This window comes from Cottoperca gobio, unplaced genomic scaffold (genome assembly GCF_900634415.1).
Source record: "Cottoperca gobio unplaced genomic scaffold, fCotGob3.1 fCotGob3_332arrow_ctg1, whole genome shotgun sequence".
NCBI classification, from domain to species: Eukaryota; Metazoa; Chordata; class Actinopteri; order Perciformes; family Bovichtidae; genus Cottoperca; species Cottoperca gobio.
The window spans coordinates 420,001-438,296 of NW_021166938.1; the positions used below are offsets into that span (position 1 = coordinate 420,001).

The 18,296-nt window shown below is 42.1% G+C and overlaps 1 protein-coding gene across 21 annotated transcripts in view; it reads right to left on the minus strand.

The window, feature by feature from the left end:
• nfasca (neurofascin homolog (chicken) a) overlaps nt 1–18,296 on the minus strand; it is a 159,103-nt gene that overhangs the window by 38,088 nt on the left and 102,719 nt on the right. For 16 of the 21 annotated variants that reach the window (XM_029427533.1, XM_029427536.1, XM_029427534.1 and 13 more), the window contains 9 exons: nt 17,267–17,284; nt 14,820–14,925; nt 11,288–11,484; nt 10,812–10,934; nt 5,904–6,074; nt 5,439–5,486; nt 1,772–1,883; nt 819–1,003; nt 601–732 (listed from right to left, as the gene is read on the minus strand). In XM_029427533.1, coding sequence (XP_029283393.1) covers nt 601–732; nt 819–1,003; nt 1,772–1,883; nt 5,439–5,486; nt 5,904–6,074; nt 10,812–10,934; nt 11,288–11,484; nt 14,820–14,925; nt 17,267–17,284 — 1,092 coding nt within the window. The remainder of the gene's footprint in view (nt 1–600; nt 733–818; nt 1,004–1,771; nt 1,884–5,438; nt 5,487–5,903; nt 6,075–10,811; nt 10,935–11,287; nt 11,485–14,819; nt 14,926–17,266; nt 17,285–18,296) is intronic. The other 5 variants (XM_029427551.1, XM_029427542.1, XM_029427541.1 and 2 more) reach the window with 3 other exon arrangements.

The following is an 18,296-nucleotide window of genomic DNA, read 5'->3' on the forward strand; positions in this document are numbered from 1 at the left end:
AGATTTAACTCTGTTGACTGTTCAAACATGTTGTAGTTTGATAATATTATAGCCTACATTAGGCTATGTTACACTAGCAGGTCCTATGAAAGAGGATGATACCGGACAAAGGTCTGCATTAAGACTCTGATGAAGCTGTTGGAGTGAGAGAATGTTCCCAAAAACTACTGTAGAAGTTCCTGTGCCTTAATATAAAACCTGTCCGTAAATTGGAAAGCCTCCTATGATAAGGATATAGTGGACAGATCATATAAAGTATATATATATATATTGTTGATTAGAATGTCTATAAATGACAACATTTTACCTGGTGGTTCTTTCATGAGGAACATTTGTATCCTCACCAGTCACACTCATACAAGCACAAAATTAATTAATTGTCATTTTCTAAAACTCAAGAAAGAAAGACAGAACATAAGAAAGAAAGAAAGAAAGAAAGAAAGAAAGAAAGAAAGAAAGAAAGAAAGACAGACAGACACAAAGAATGAAGGAAAGTAAGTAATTAAGAAAGAAAGAAAGACAAAAAGAAAGAAAGAAAGAAAGAAAGAAAGAAAGAAAGAAAGAAAGAAAGAAAGAAAGAAAGAAAGAGAGTATATGTACTGTCTATAGGCTGTCCGTTGATCAGCCACTGGATGTTAGGCTTCGGGTTGCCGTTGGCCCGACACACTAGGCGCCCGTTCTCGTCCGGGGCTAGCACCAGGTTTGAAGGTTTGTCCAGCCAATAAGGAGCCGCTGTGGAACACCGGGAGTCAGATTAACACGAGGGACTCAAACACAAACATATTTTCATAAACACCTAACGATTGTAACCTCCTCACCTTTGACCTGAACAAAGATGGAGTGGCGTATGCTGCCTAAATGGTTGTTAGCCATGCAAACATAGTCCCCAGCATCCTCCTCCGACACGTTGATAATCTTCAGCGTCTTGTTGTAGTTCTCAAACTTCACTTTTCGTCCCGGTAGGTCCCCACCCTTCTTAAACCACTTGATGGTGGCCGTCGGGCTGTAGAGGGAAGGACAAAGAGAAGAATAAATCCTCACTTTCCTATTGGGTTTCACTTGGTAAAATGTCACATATCGGAAGTTAAAGATGCACTAGCGGCCAATTTACTTTTAAACACCTATGAATGGCCTTTTGAAATGACATCACATTCAAAAGTGTGCAATCTCCTTCTAAAAGTGCACAACAATGCCTCTAACCAGCTGGAATTAACAGGCAACGTGTTGCTTTAGCAAAGCTCTTCTTAAACTTCACAATAAAAATGGAAGGTTATTCGAGGGTTAGCACAATCACAGTTTAAACCTTTTCTATGTAACCACTGAGGAGACTGCAGAGGGCCCAAAGAAAAACGTACTAACTCTAAATACTTATACGTACTAAATATTTAGAGCCCAATTGCACCATTCATCCAATGATGATCGAGGGTCACTTACGCTATTCTGGACTGGAAAATTCATTCAGAATCCAAGTTCCAACAATATTCTCCCCTGTCATGCAACATTGTGGGGACATTTAATCTTCTTCTTTTGGGGCCAAAACCATTTAAAATGTAAATAAGACATTTGGTGTCTGAATTATACTGTGGTCTGTTAAAATTGATATTATTAAAAGAAAGAAAGAAAACAATCTGATTCATAACTTTTGTAGGGTAGTGTATGTTTAGCCGTACTCACTACAATTAATTTTATGTGTGTGTGTGTGTGTGTGTGTGTGTGTGTGTGTGTGTGTGTGTGTGTGTGTGTGTGTGTGTGTGTGTGTGTGTGAGCTCACAGTCCAGCAGCGATACACTCCAGCAGCAGTTGCTCATCCCGTAGCACCATTTTGGAGCTCTCACTCCCTGAGGGTGAGAGGAAGGTCGGCGTAGACTCGGCTACTTTACGGCCTGCAGATGAGGAGCGAGGTGAGGTGAATACACACACAAACAAACACACTACAGTTTATCTTTATACCATGACTTCTTATAATGAGCTGCACATCCTCTTCGTAGGCACTGCCACATTAATCTAACACTATTATTCTGATCATTTCCTTGTGGCTGTGTTCCATCTCCGCCAGGCTTTGGCTCTCCCTGCAGTCTGTTGAGGCCAAAGCAGCCTGTAAATGGGTTTAACACCCTCTGGCTTCTCTCACAGGAAGACATTAAGAGATGCAGAAACAACAACTGGGTCATTGATCTTGCTTTATGTTTGCCAAGGGAACAGAGATGGCAAAGATTGCCATTAAAAGCTTAACTAATCTTGTTAAAGCCGAAAAACTGTGCAAGTTTTTTTTTGCTGCTTTATTTAACATAAAAACAAATTTAGGGTCATGTACTCTAGTTGATGGCATTGTTCAACCCCCTGTTAAACCCACCCGGAGGACTTGGCTAAAGACATTAACAGCAGCAGCATTATAACCTTGCCAAAATGAAAGCCTTTAAAACAGAACCTTGGTGTTGTTTGGAGTTGGCTTTTATGTAAGCCTTTTATAATCCACACATAGTAAATGACTGGGAAGGAGGAGGGATGATAAACATCTATTTTAAACCTATGCTAAATGTACATGTGCTATTATAGAATAATAGAGGGATAGTTTAGCATCAGTATTGATTCAGTTGGTTGAATTATGAATAAAACTGTTGAGCATAAATGAATCAAACAATCAGCTGTCTTGGATGTGAGCAAACTGCCAAGTGCTGTCTGTGTTAGTCTGCTACAACACCCCAACATATGTGGCATTTTAATCAGGCATGTATGAGTGTAAACTCACTTGCTGTTTTATGCACAGTAAATGGTAACGAGTAATTTTGAAACGCGTAATTGTTTTTGCGGGATAAAAACTTTTCTTTCACTTTTTTACACTCAATTTGGAGGTCAAAGTGAAAGTGAGCGCAGCTGAAATGTCTCTAATAAACCCTCACTGCACAGGAACACTGTGCACACAACTCGGTAAGTACAGTACATCAAAGTTGAACTTTGTGGGCTTGTAAACTCTGATGGATGTTACAAAGGGCAGTTCATGTAATAATTAATAATAATTCTAATCCTATAAAAAAAATAGGATCCATTTAAATTTAAATTATGTGTTTTAAATGATTTTATTACACAGACTAATATGACTCTTTGATCATTATCACATTCTATATGCACATTTCCAACACGAATGCTGTTAACACTGGACATAAAATCCAGTCATACAGAGTTGCAGTTTGTTGAGAAGTGTGTGGGATTAATTAGCATTAGCCTCCTTTGTGATGCAGATCTGTATGGGATTAAAAGCATCCGTCTCTAGTGGCCAGCAAAAGAGGATCGTTTTGTGTTAGTGACACTGGGAGGAGGTGAAGAAGAATGACACGAGGAGGAAACGTACAGAAGAAGGTTAGTGGTAACAAATGCTATAGTGATTATGTACACAGTTGCTATAGTGCGAGCTCCGGCAACGCAGTGAGCACCCTGGAAATGTGGCTAACATGGCAAACACCCTGCTGATGTCCTGCCGACAAAAAAGACAAAATTGTTTTGCTTCTGTGTGCATTATTAAGAGATTAGAGATAAAATAGCTAGCATGTGTGCATGAGTGTGCGTTTGAATGGTCGTTTGTGAGCATTTCAACAGCTGTTAGTCCCCTACACTCAAAAGTAGGAGCAAACCTTCTTTCCATACATATATGACTATTAATGACCACAGCATGAATCCAGACTGAATATTCATCATGTGACCTAATCCTCCTCAGCTGGAGCCTCATCTGCGTCTTCAGTCCCACTGGGATCAGAGCCGCCACTAGGAGCATTATCACCACAACCCCCTCCCACCCAGTTCAGCCAATGGCACATATGCTGCTACTTTGGCTGATCTGTTCCCTCCAGCTATGGCGATACATTCAATAGATGTATTGGCAAAATGAATACAAAGATTTTCTATTGCATGTGCAATACAGTTCAAGGGTGATTTGTGTGTTAATTACTGTATGTTTATTCATTATGTGTGATCATTTAACATTGATTGAAAGGTGGAATAAACAGATTATGGACTAAATGAGATTAAAAACATATTTATATTATGTGAGGTTATTTTAGGGTCAGAGAGATGTTGGTTTGTCTTTTTTTGGAAGTCACATCTGTAATGTCTCGTCGAGTTTCTAAAGTGTTCATGTTGTAGTCATCGTGTCTTACGTCCAGTCTTGTCATTTAACTTCCTGTTTTATTTTGTAACTACCTCTTGTTCCTCATTCCAGATCCCTTTACTTCCTGTCTTTGTGTGGTTTCCCGCCATCATCAGCGTCTGCCCTGCCCATGATTCTTTCCACCTGTGCCCACTCACCTCATGTATAAATAGTCCTGTCGCCCCTTGCCTTGTGCCAGTTTGTCTGGTCATGTCCCAGTGTATTAAACCAGTGTGCCAGCAGTATTGATTGTATATCAGCATCCTCCTCGTGAGCGTTTTGAGTTTATGCTACCTGTTTGCAAGTAAAGTATTGTATTTTACACTTTACATCTGTTTCTGGGGCCGTGCATTTGAGTCTTACTTCCCTGTGTCCGAGGTCATGACAACATTCTGTCCATCACTCTACACTACACTGATTACATTGATGGAATAGGAGAAATTTCTCTTAGGAGAGTTGTCGTGTGTCAAGATGGTCAAAAGGGTTTTACATATTTTATTCTGATGGAAAACAAAAACAAAAACTTATTTTGACCTAGAAGGACATTTTAAGCAGAAAACATACTGCTGGTAGACACGAAATACCAGCAGCGCCAATCAAAAACATATCTGTATCATAAATAAAGGGTAAAAAAATATGTCTTGCTAGGTCAGATTATACCTCACTTGTTTTTGAGATTTGAATCGGAAAAACATCAACTGCTGCCAGGTTTAATCAAACTATGGGCAACGCTTAGATGATGAAATGATTCAACACTTTCTAAAAGTGCTGAAATGATGTTCTTGTTACACTGATTTTAGTATAAGGACAAATTCAACAATATTTTCAGACTAAATTCAGCCAGCCAAACCTTCCATCGTCCGATCCCCAAAGTGATCTGAGAGCATTTGATTAGTATGTAAAAAGCAACAATTCAAACACGTTCCAATACTGTTGCTCACAAGTCTTTTTTGAATTATCCAAATGTGGTTACTACCCAGACAAAAATAAAACTTCAGTAGACATGTACATTTTGAGTTTCTTCTCTCTTGAAAAGGGTTTAAAAAATATCCACGGCAAAAGTATCAAAAAATCAGTTATAACTTAAAAGAAACGGATCAACCCAAACTCACTTTTCCAAATGAAGCAACACGATGTTTGGAGTTAGGAGGTTAAATTAGTGTCTAAGGTCAGTGTGAGGTCAGTAGATGACTTGAGCTTCACTGAGCTAGCAGGTTAGTGTACTAGCCATGTGACTGTGGGACATGACTCAGGAGGTGGACAGGAAGTGGAGCTTTCCTGACAGGAAGTGACTCACCACCATAGGGGTCAGTGGCATTGTAAGATGTGTCATTATACTGCTCATCTGAAAACACAGGCACACACACATTGGCTCATCAGTCCACAAACAAACTATCACAGAACCTGACGACACACATGAACAAATCTGAAGGAAAATATTTCACATTTTATCAACATCATCCAATATATGGTCTTCTGTATTCTGCAGCAACCTGAGAAAACATCATTAAAGGTTATGATTGAATGCATCTCATGTCATGTCAAGACATCACCTCTAGATGGGTATATGATATCCTTTCGATTGGTGTTTGATCAAAACACGCACAGCAGGCATGGAGAGAGTACAGGACCACAGAGTTTATACAGTGTTCCCGCAGTAGTTCCTGTTGAATGAATGACTATATGAGCTCTGAATATTTCAGGATGTAACTCAAAGTCAGTAGGCCTATGGGGTGTGTGTGTGTGTGTGTTGTCTACTCACTTGTCAGAACTTTGAGTGTGAAGGGGTTCTTCTGTTGGATGGTGTGTGTAAAGAGGAAGCGAGCGTTGCAGCTGTAGTCAGTGTGAGCGTCTTTGACCAAAACGTTGGAGAAGTACAGGTCTCCGTTCAGACCCATTGACACTCTCTTGTCCTGAGGGATCGGAGTCATGGCTGTAAGACAAAGGAGGTGAACAGGGGGCAGGGCAGACGGACATGGAAAGAGGGAAAGAAGGAGAGGTAATGAAACCAGGTTAACAATTTGATTTGCACAGTAGCAAATTGAAACTTCAGTATTACTGTAATTAAGCAGGCCTATATTAACTAAGGTTTGTATTTAAGAAATAAATATATGATTCCAACCACACACATCCTCTGCAGTGAAAGTGTTCTTGTCTGAAACAAAGAATAAAATAAATACATTCTACCATCAAAACTGATCTCTTGCAGCTTTTATCAAAGGCTAAGCATAGCATATCTAAAGGCAGAAGCTGGTGAATTGATGGATGCGTATATTTTCACATACAACTCAGTTCGACATCTGTTCAAGTTAGCTCTGATAACCCAGTTGATGTGTCATTCTACAGTTAATATAGGCAAATGTTCACCTTATATATGCTTCCTTTGGGCAATATTATAAGGAACCACTCTATAAACTTTCATTGTTATGCGGATGATACCCAATTATATCTATCAATTAAACCAGATGAAACTAATCAATTAGCTAAACTTCAAGCATGCCTTAAGGACATAAAAACTTGGATGTCTGACTTTTTGATGTTAAACACAGACAGTGTCTCTCTATGTGGTGCAAAGTGGCTTCTGGCTGGATACGAGGCACACACAAACACAAACACAAACACACACACACACACACACACACACACACGAACAGGATGCCAGACTGGCTTGAGACTGTAAAGTCTCCATCTAACTGCTGAAAGAGACAAACTGAGAGAGACAAAGGCATGAGGGTTAAAACCTAAAATCACAATGTAATAGGACTTTAACAAACAAATCAAAAATGCACTTCTCAGCACCTACATTGTTTTTCTTTGGGGATGCAGAGACGGCACTGGTGAAAGTTACCAATGACCTTCTATTGGCATCAGACAAAGGACTTGTTAGACCTCAGTGCTGCTTTCGACACTGTTGATCATGACATTCTACTACAGAGACTGGAACATTGTGTTGGCATAAAAGGAACCGCACTAAGCTGGTTCAAGTCCTATTTATCTGAGCGATCTCAATTTGTATGTGTTAACGATAAATCCTCCATGACAGCCAAAGTCAGTCTTGGAGTTCCGCAGGGTTCTGTACTTGGACCGATTCTATTCACCTTATATATGCTTCCTTTGGGCAATATTATAAGGAACCACTCTATAAACTTTCATTTTTATGTGGATGATACCCAATTATATCTATCAATTAAACCAGATGAAACCAATCAATTGGCTAAACTTCAAGCATGCCTTAAGGACATAAAAACTTGGATGTCTAGCAACTTTTTGATGTTAAACACAGACAAAACTGAAGTTATTATACTTGGCCCTAAAGACCTCCGAAACACATTTTTTAATGACATAAAAGCGACAAAAACGACTTCATGAAAGAAAGGGAAAGGATAGGAGAGACCCTGCCCGGAGGAAGCCCGGGGCCCCCGTCTGGAGCCAGGCCCAGAGGGAGGGCCCGAGAGCGAGCGCCTGGTGGCCGGGTTTGCCACGGAGCCCGGTCGGGCACAGCCCGAAGAAGCTACGTGATGCCTCCCATCCAACCATCCTGTGGGCCCACCACTCATGGGAAAAACCGCTGGGGTCGGGTGCGCTGTCACACGGGTGGCAGTGATGGTCAGGGACCTCGACGGACCAGACCCGGGCAGCAGAGGCTGGCTCTGGGGACGTGGAACGTCACCTCTCTGTGGGGGAAGGAGCCGGAACTAGTGCGGAGGTGGATTGCTATCAGTTGGATCTGGTGGGGCTTACCTCCAGCTCTGGAACCGTACTCCTGGATAGGGGTTGGACTCTATTCTTCTCTGGAGTTGCCCAAGGTGTGAGGCGTCAGGCCGGGGTGGGGATACTCACTAGCCCCCGGCTGAGCGCCGCTACGTTGGAGTTTATCAACGGTGGACGAGAGGGTCGCCTCCCTACGCCTTTGGGTTATGGGGGGGAAAACTCTGACTGTTGTTTGTGCCTATGCCCCAAACCGCAGTTCTGAGTATTCGGCCTTCTTGGAGACCCTGAATGGAGCCCTGCAGGGGGCTCCAGTAGGGGACTCCGTAGTCTTGCTGGGAGACTTCAACACACACGTGGGAAACGATGGAGACACCTGGAGAGGCGTGATTGGGAGGAAGGGCCTCCCTGATCTAAACCCGAACAGTCGTTTGTTGTTGTGGAGGAGAGGGGTTGCAGTTCGGTGACCTGAGGATCTCATCGCTGCTGTTTGCAGATGATGTGGTCCTTATGGCATCATCGGTCTGTGACCTTCAACAGTCACTGGATCGGTTCGCAGCCGAGTGTGCAGCGGTTGGGATGAGGATCAGCACCTCTAAATCTGATGCCATGGCTCTCAGCAGGAAACCGCTGAATTGCCTACTCCGGGTAGGGAATGAGCCATTACCCCAAGTGAAGGAGTTCAAGTACCTCGGGGTCTTGTTAGCGAGTGAGGGGACGATGGAGCAAGAGATTGGCCGGAGAATCGGAGCAGCGGGGGCGGTATTATAGTCACTTTACCGCACCGTTGTGACGAAAAGAGAGCTGATCCAGAAGGCAAAGCTCTCAATATACCGGTCGATCTTTGTTCCTACCCTCACCTATGGTCATGAAGGCTGGGTCATGACCGAAAGAACGAAATCACGGGTACAATCGGCCGAAATGGGTTTTCTCAGACGGGTGGCTGGCGTCTCCCTTAGAGATAGGGTGAGAAGCTCAGCCATCCGTGAGAGACTCGGAGTAGAGCCGCTGCTCCTTTACGTTGAAAGGAGCCAGTTGAGGTGGTTCGGGCATCTAGTAAGGATGCCACCTGGGTGCCTCCCTAGGGAGGTGTCCAGGCACGTCTAGCTGGGAGGAGACCCCGGGGAAGACCCAGGACTCGGTGGAGAGATTATATCTCCTCACTGGCCTGGGAACGCCTCAGGATCCCCCAGTCGGAGCTGGAGGATGTGACCCGGAGAAGGGAAGATTGGGGTTCCTTACTGGAGCTGCTGCCCCCGCGACCCGATCCCGGATAAGCGGTAGACGATGGATGGATGGATGGATAGAAGCTCTGGATGGCATTAATTTGGCCTCCAGCACCACTGTAAGGAATCTTGGCGTCATCTTTGATCAAGATCTGTCGTTTAACTCCCACATAAAACAAATCTCAAGGACTGCCTTCTTTCATCTACGTAACAAAAATAAGACACATCCTGTCTCAAAATGATGCAGAAAACTAGTCCATGCATTTGTTACTTCAAGGCTGGATTACTGCAACTCATTGTTATCAGGTTGTCCCAAAAAGTCGCTTAAGACTCTTCAGTTAATCCAAAATGCAGCGGCAGGTGTATTGACAAGGAAACGGGATCATATTACTCCTGTATTAGCTGCTCTGCACTGGCTCCCGGTAAAATACAGAATAGAATTCAAAATCCTTCTCCTGACTTACAAAGCAATTAATGGTCAGGCTCCAGCATATCTTAAAGATCTCATAGTACCTTATAAACCAACTAGAGCATTACGCTCCCAGACTGCAGGGTTACTTGTGGTTCCTAGAGTCTCTAAGAGTACAATGGGAGCCAGAGCCTTCGGCTATCAAGCTCCTCTCCAGTGGAACCAGCTTCCAGTTTGTGTTCGGGAGGGACACACTCTCCACATTTAAGAGTAGGCTAAAGACTTTCCTTTTTGATAAAGCTTATAGTTAGGGCTGGCTCAGGTTTGCCCTGGATCAGCCCTTAGTTATGCTGCTATAGGCTTAGACTGCCGGGGAACACCTCCCTGCTCTCTTCCTTCTCTTCCTCCCCTCCCTCTCTTCTTCTCCCTCTCTATCTGTATGCACTTATGTAAATGTATGTTACTAACTCATCATCCGGGGCATCATCCCCAGAGTGCCTGTCTCTCATGTGGCAGGTTGCCACTGATAAAGTTTACGTCAGGATCAGGAATCGTGGCTGCGCCTGCTGCCCTGGTCCTGGGAAGCCTTTTTGACATTTTCCTGGATTCATCCATACTTTCTCTTTTTTCAAAACAACATAATTTCTGTCAAATGTTGTATTTGTACTATGTTGTTTATCCTGTACATACGACATCTATTGCACGTCTGTCCGTCCTGGGAGAGGGATCCCTCCTCAGTTGCTCTCCCTGAGGTTTCTTCCATTTTTCCCCCTTTAATTATGGGGTTTCTTTTAAGAAGTTTTACCTTGTGCGATGCAAGGGTCTAAGGACAGAGGGTGTCGAAACCTGTACAGTCTGTAAAGCACACTGAGACAAATGTATAATTTGTGATATTGGGCAATACAAATAAATTTGATTTGAAATTTGATTTGATGCCCATTGACTTTAATTGAGGTGGTTGTGTTAAAAAACACAACACAAGTAAATATGAGAATGATGCAGTCAGCCTCCAAGCTAATCATGTGTTCAGTTTTAAGAGGAACATTTTGTTGTATTTGAGCAATATGGAATATAGATAGGTCATAAGTCACCTCTATTTCCCTATTGGTGTAAAACCAGTAAACATACAGTTGTCACCCGCAGCTGCAGCACCATACAAATATTGCTCACATGTCACAGTCTACCTTAATGAGGATACAACTGCACCCAATAATGGGCGATAGTCATTTTTACGGGATAATACAGTGGTGGCAGTGAAGAAAATCATGAGTACACATAAATAAAACACACTACATTGTGTCTATATTTGTGTGAAATTGTTGCTCACCGCTGTTCATCCAGAAGGTGAACGGAGGAGGCAGTCCTGGTGGGGGGTTGCAGGGTAGAATCAGCGGGGTCCCTTCAGTCACCACCACTGGCTCCAGCACCTCTTTAGGCCACAGAGGAGCCTCTGAAGGATGGGGACGGGGGATGGAAGTAGAAGGGGGAAGGAAGGGGAAGGGGAAAGAGGAAAGAGAGAGAGAGATGTGAAAAATTATGAGAAATAATTTCAGTTAAGGGTGAGGGAGGGATAATAGGAATTTGTTTATCAGACAAAGTCTGCAAAGATCAACAGATATTTTAAAGCAAGTACAGTCACATTGCAACAAGCATTCAATAAAACCTTTCTGTTGCATTTCATCTTTATACTATAAATCACAAGAGTGCTTTGATTGTAACTAATTTCCTTGTAGCCTATGAGGATATTTCAATGCAGGCATTCTGTCCAAATATTGTAATATAACATGTCTTGTGTATTCTTACTGGAGACACGGAGCAGGATTTTGTTGGACAGAGCCACTCCGAGGTCATTGCTGGCAAAACACTGGTACTCTCCCTCATAGTCCTCTGGACGTCCACCGCTACGAAATCCTATCTCCAGAGTTCCTGAGCGCTTTCGCATCGTCACCCTGGGATCTTTCCCAATGTTGAAAAACTTCCCATTCCTTCGCCATGAGAACCTGAGCCAGAAGACAGCAAATCAAAGAGCAAGCATTATAACATTGTTGATCCCTGAAATGGAAGTTAATTCTACTCATGTCCTCTTTATGTGATTGTCTTGTCTTCTCACCCTAAAGCCCACTGTAGTCACAGGACATTTATAAGAGGCAACAGACAGACTTCAAAGTTGGCACAATTTGCATTGCAAAAAACGTTTGACATTATACAGTTACAGTATATCTCAAAAGTGAGTACACCCTTTAGATTTTTGCAAATATTCTGTTATATCCTTTCAGGGGATAACATTATCCTACTGAAACTTTGATATAACTTAAAGTAGTCAGTGTGCTGCTTGAATAACAGTATAGATTTATTGTCCTTTGAAAATTACTCAGTACACAGCTGTTAATATCTAAACAGCTGGCAACAAAAGTGAGTACACCCCATAGTGAACATGTCCTAATTGTGCCCAATGATGTTGTTTTCCCGCCCTGGTGTCATGTGACTCGTTAGTGTTACAAGGATTCAGGTGTAAATGATAAGCAGGGCTGTTAAATTTGGTGTTTTGGGCACAATTCTCTCTGAATGCTGGACAACATGGCACCTCATGGCAAGGAACTCTCTGAGCGGCTGAAAAAAAGGATTATTGCGCTTCACAAAGATGGCCTTGGCTATAAGAAGATTGCCAACACCATGAAAATGAGTTGCAGCACAGTGGCTAAGATCATACAGCGGTTTTCCAGGACAGGTTCCACTCGGAACAGGCCTCGCCAGGGTCGACCAAAGAAGTTGAGTCCACGTGCTCAGCGTCATATCCAGAGGTTGGTTTCCAAAAATAGACGTGCGAGTGCTTCCAGCATTGCTGCAGAGGTTGCAGAAGTGGGATGTCAGCCTGTCAGTGCCCAGACCATACGCCGCACACTGCATCAAATCGGTTTGTATGGCCGTCGCCCCAGACAGAAGCCCCTTCTGAAACCGATGCATAAGAAAGCCCGCAAACAGTTTGCTGAAGACAATGAATCCAAGAACATGAGTTACTGGAACCATGTCCTGTGGTCTGATGAGACCAAAATAAACCTGTTTGGGTCAGATGGTGTCCGGCGTGTGTGGCGGCACCCTGGTGAGGAGTACCAAGACAAATGTGTTTTGCCTACAGTCAAGCATGGTGGTGGCAGCATCATGGTCTGGGGCTGCATGAGTGCTGCCGGCACTGGGGAGCTGCATTTCATTGAGGGACACATGAATTCCAATATATACTGTGACATCCTGCAGCAGAGCATGATCCCCTCTCTTCGGAAACTGGGCCGTAGGGCAGTTTTCCAACATGATAATGACCCTAAACACACCTCCAAGATGACAACGGCCTTGCTGAAGAAGCTGAAGGTTAAGGTGATGGACTGGCCAAGTATGTCTCCAGACCTAAACCCAATTGAGCACATGTGGGGCATCCTCAAGAGGAAGGTGGAGGAGTGCAAGGTGTCCAACATCCGTGCGCTCCGTGATGTCGTCGTGGAGGAGTGGAAGAAGATTCCAGAAGCAACCTGTGCAGCTCTGGTGAATTCCATGCCCAGGAGGGTTAAAGCAGTGCTAGATAACAATGGTGGTCACACAAAATATTGACACTTTGGGCACAATTTAGACATGTTCACTATGGGGTGTACTCACTTTTGTTGCCAGCTGTTTAGACATTAACAGCTGTGTACTGAGTAATTTTCAAAGGACAATAAATCTATACTATTATTCAAGCAGCACACTGACTACTTTAAGTTATATCAAAGTTTCAGTAGGATAATGTTATCCCCTGAAAGGATATAACAGAATATTTGCAAAAATCTAAAGGGTGTACTCACTTTTGAGATATACTGTATTTCACATTGTAACCCTCCTAGCACTTCAATCGTTTCTGGTAGAGTTTGAAATATCTGCAAGAGTTTCATAAGTTTTAAGTTATATTATAGCAAATTAGAACTGGCTGGAATGAATAACTGAATGAAAACAGTATTTCTGTTAAAAAGAATCTCAGGGTAGCAAATTGGTGTGTATGATATGACTTTGTGGTTTTACTAATGGAATTATCGACTTAATGGACTAGAAAAACATCAGCACACTTGTTTAAGATGAGACAATTAAAGCAGGGAAACATAGAAAACGTTATCCAGGCAAGAGGTTTACCCACTGATCTATCACCATCTTAACATGGACTCTAAATTGTTTCAACAATCTGAAATGTCCTTTGCTTGTCATGTCCTTGCCATCTTACGTTACTAAGCTGCAAAATGACAGCAGCACAAAAATCCACCACACCACACGCTCTCCACGAGCTTGTTCTGGTACTGGAGCTTATTCCTGTTCCATGTGCTGTTTCCAGAGGGCTTCCTGATTAGTGAAGAACAGTGAATATGCTTACATAACCCGTCGCTGTTTTGAGTGACGAGCAGGGATTTACAAAAGATGCTTCCTGTCATTTTTAGGTGAGTTACAGTTGAGCTGCTCTTGTTTGAGAAGCAGCAAAACAATGGGCTACTATTGATGCTCTGGAGACCAGGGCTGTATGTGTGTTGTGGCATATGCGTAGTGAGAGACTGACTGAGTGAATAAGTGAACGATCCCTTACACTGAATGTTTCATGAGCATGAATAGTCAACTGAGTGCATTACTGGAGCACAAAGCTTGTCCTGGGAAGGGAATAGCCAGTGTGTGTGAATGGGAGAGTGACTGCCTTTTGTGTTTGTGGGTGTGGGTGTGTGTGTGTGTGTGTGTGTGTGTGTGTGTGTGTGTGTGTGTGTTACGTAAAGCCAATCTGTCTCCAAATAAACAATGTACCACTGTCCTGAGCTGGTCATACCCCAAGTGATGTAACCACTGGAGACTCAGTGTGTGTGTGAGAGACACACACACACAGAGACACACACACAGAGAGACACACCTCTTCCCTGGACTGCTTTGTCCTCAGCTGTGCTGCATTTTACCTTTGTCAAGTTGACATGTGAATCTCACTATGAGTTTCAGCCTGTTTTTTGAGTTACCTTCAAGATTTTCCAAACTTTCTTATCCTAATTTAATTTCTATGAAAGGTGTGCCCCACTAATTTTACACAGAGGTCACTTCATTCACAATGAATTATGGGAACACTGCAATTCAAATTTGTATCTTTAGATTTTGCCCCCTTGGTAGTAAATTAAATTTCTTTTTTTATATAATTTATTTTTTTTTTAAACCTCCTAAAACATGCATACAACTGGATAAAATCCTTATAACTACTAGTAATGGACAGAGAACTGTGTGTGTGTGTGTGTGTGTGTGTGTGTGTGTGTGTGTGTGTGTGTGTGTGTGTGTGTGTGTGTGTACTGCTTACGTTGGCACTGGGTTGCCCTTTGCCTCACACTCGATGATGATGTTATCTCTGGGGTCGACAATGTAGTCCTTCACTGACTGTTTGACTATAGTGGGGGGCTGCTTCACTGTTGGAGGAGGAGAGATGCAGAGAGAAGGTTATAGGAATAAAGGCTGGGCACAGATAATGCACACACACACATGCTTTGCTTCGTTTTCAGTGCACCTGAGACCACATGGGATTTTAAAATCTCAATATATCAAATTTCATGAAGTTTTAAAAAGCGGGATTTGTTCAGAATTAGGTACACTGTGTGTGTTCATGGTAATGAAGGAACATGGACACAATGCAACAGGGTGACTCACTGATGGAGCTCTATTGAACACAGGAATAACAGTATATCAGGATATGATACACACACAATATTTTTTTCTTTTCATGGGATTTGTTGACATTAGATAAGTTATAGAATATTGCCCTACCTTTTCTGTTTTTATTTATTTTGCATATATCAGTTTAAACCTGTTTTACATTCTGATTAAATAAATAAATAGATCATATATTCCACCTCCCCAGCTGTGTTCTGTCTACTATACATACTGTAGCAAACCTCTCAACAGTACATACACACCACACAGCCAACATCTCTCTGCCCTTTTGCCTTTTCAGCTCACTAAGCCCTGCAGGGCTGTGGATCCAACACTGTACACAAGTACACACACTCACACAAACTGTACACACAATACAAGATAACAAGAACTTCAGAGGGCCAGCTGCCTGCTAGATTGAAGAAGGGGCTTGATGCTCTAAAACAGGGATAGGGAACATCCGGGCCTTATACGGCCCGCGAGAACATTTGAGTCGGCCCTCGAGGTAATTCATAAACACACACAAAAAAGTCCACTAGAAAGAAACTGAAAAAAATCTAGACAGCAATAGACGGGCGATTGGCTGTTTTACCTGGACCACGGTCAGGGTCCTTGAACACAACACGAGCGGAACGTGTCATCACGTGGTCACATCATGTAAAAAAACTTCAATATTAAACGTGACTGTCATTGACATCAGCGAACGCAGCATGGCGAGTGTAAACAAGAGAAAGGTGGATGCGGAATGTCGCACTTTCCAGGAGAAATGGACAAATGATTATTTATCTGTGGAAGTAAAAGGTCAGTGTGCCTAGTTTGTGCGGACACGCTTGCAGTGATGAAAAACAATCTTGAGCGTCATTACAGTACGAAACATGTCAAACTGCACGAGCTGAAAGGACGAGTGCCTTTGGATAAATTTAACGCTCCTCGGCGGAGTTTGGCCCAACAAGCAGCTCTCTCCAGAGCGTAACATAAAAACATGGAAAGATAGATCGGTAGACCACCACACCAAGAACAGACTATTCCACCACTGCTGTGCAATTATCACTGCCATGTGCAATATTCACTTTATTTTCTATCAACCACCTGCTACTCATATTATTTTCTATTCTATTTAATTATTGTGTACTGCCTTTTTACTTCATATGTTCTTTTGCTGTGACAAGATACATTTCCCCGGTGTGGGGCTAATGAAGGATTGTTGATTTCTGATAAAACAGAAAGATACATGGATAGAAAAAGTTGCTTTTTTGCACAGCATAAAAGAAAGGTGAAATCAATGGGCTGCGTCTTAAACATTTTTGGCAGAGGTTATGAGTTCAAAAATTAGTATGGCCCTCGAAGAATGTTGTAAAAAATAAAATGGCCCTTGATAGGAAAAAGGTTCCCCACCCCTGCTCTAAAAGGAAGCTCTGTAAGAATCAATTCCTGTCTAACAGAGAACAGTTTCCCTCTGTAATTGAAGCTATTCCAGCCAATCCCATTCACAACTGAAAAAGGACAGTACTATAGATATCCTTCACGTTGCTATGGCAACCATATGAGTAATTTCATAGTATTCGTAGTTGTGAAGAAAGCCAGGCTATGAAGAATAATTGGGATGGAAATTATTCCTCAACATACCAGCTTATACCACATCCTCCATGACTCGCATTCTTTAAACTAGCTCTGAGCTATGGACTTTATATTACATTTTGCTATATATAATGCTGCTTTTCCTCAGTGTGTTTCACATGCATGTTACATACGACCAATGATCTGTTGGATTGTTCCAATCCATCATTCACTCTCATTCATTAACAAATGTTGGGAATTCGATTGCATTTTTTTTAGATCACAAACCGCAAAGTGTGTGTTCCCTAAATCAAACTGGTCACACAGAGTCGTCTGATCACCAGCAGAATATTTCCTAAAATCTACTGCATGAGTGTGTTTGCCTCTGTGGAGCAAGAGGAAAAGAAACTGTAAATACCAGATGTTAAGTGTGTAATGTCCGCTCTTTTTGTGCTATTGCAGCATTGTAAACTCTGAGCTATAAGCTAAATGAGTTAGTGGGACAGAAACATTAGCAGTGACGTGTTCAAAAGAAAAACTTACGGTCCTGCAGGATCTTTGCTGTTAGTCCAATGTAAAGCCAAAAGAGACAGGGATAAGCATTGACAAATTGTAATGTGAATGTTAATCATATTAGAGACATATAAACATTAATAGTACTATGTTATATATTTGCATATTCATCATGGTATGTTATGTTCAGCTCAGTGGTTCCTAACTGGTGGGGTACATTTTGAGTGAGTTCGGAGCAGGTGGTTCAACTTTGTAAAAGAAAAACTTTGAAATGGAGTGTTTATTCCAGAGTAGCACTTTTATTTGTAAGGTATTTCTGTCTTCTTGGAAGGTAGTGGCATTACTTTCTGCAATTATAAAGTACAGGTGAACACCAGTACAAAACAGAATATATATCCTTTGTTTTACTTACACACTGCACACAAAAGGAAAACAATAATTATGCAGTGACTGAATGGGTTAGGGTTGGTTGTTTGTATGTGTGAACTGGGACCTGAACATGTTTAAGGGAACATTTGAACCCTGAGGCTGGACCAGTTGAGAACCACTGTCATAGATTACAGTTATGCGCTGTAGAGTTTATATAATAAACTATATAAATGAGTTGTTATAAACATGAGAGAACCGTGATCTATAGAATGAAACACAGAAATAATGACTGTGGACTTACCTGTAAGGAGTTTCCGTGTCAGAAAAGGTTGAGAAGTAAGGAGGCGAAAGACAACACACAAGTTTTAAGTCAGATTGTCCATCAAATACTGTTACAGTGTCATACTGTGTATTTCAGTTATAGATCATTTATTTGTAACAGAATGGAAGCATAACCTTAACTGTCTTTAAAGCTGCTTGGTCTTCACTGTAAGTAGTTTATTTTGCAGGAACTATTGGGCACTAAACAAAACCAGAGAAGTGTACCTTTAATGTAAGGCAGCACACTAATGTTTTCTAACCCAGCAAACCCATGAAAGCTCTGAGAATAAAAGACACAGGAGAGACTTAAGATCTTAATCCGTTAATGAGTTCTGCTTTCTCTGAACCTAAATAATATTCATCATATGCC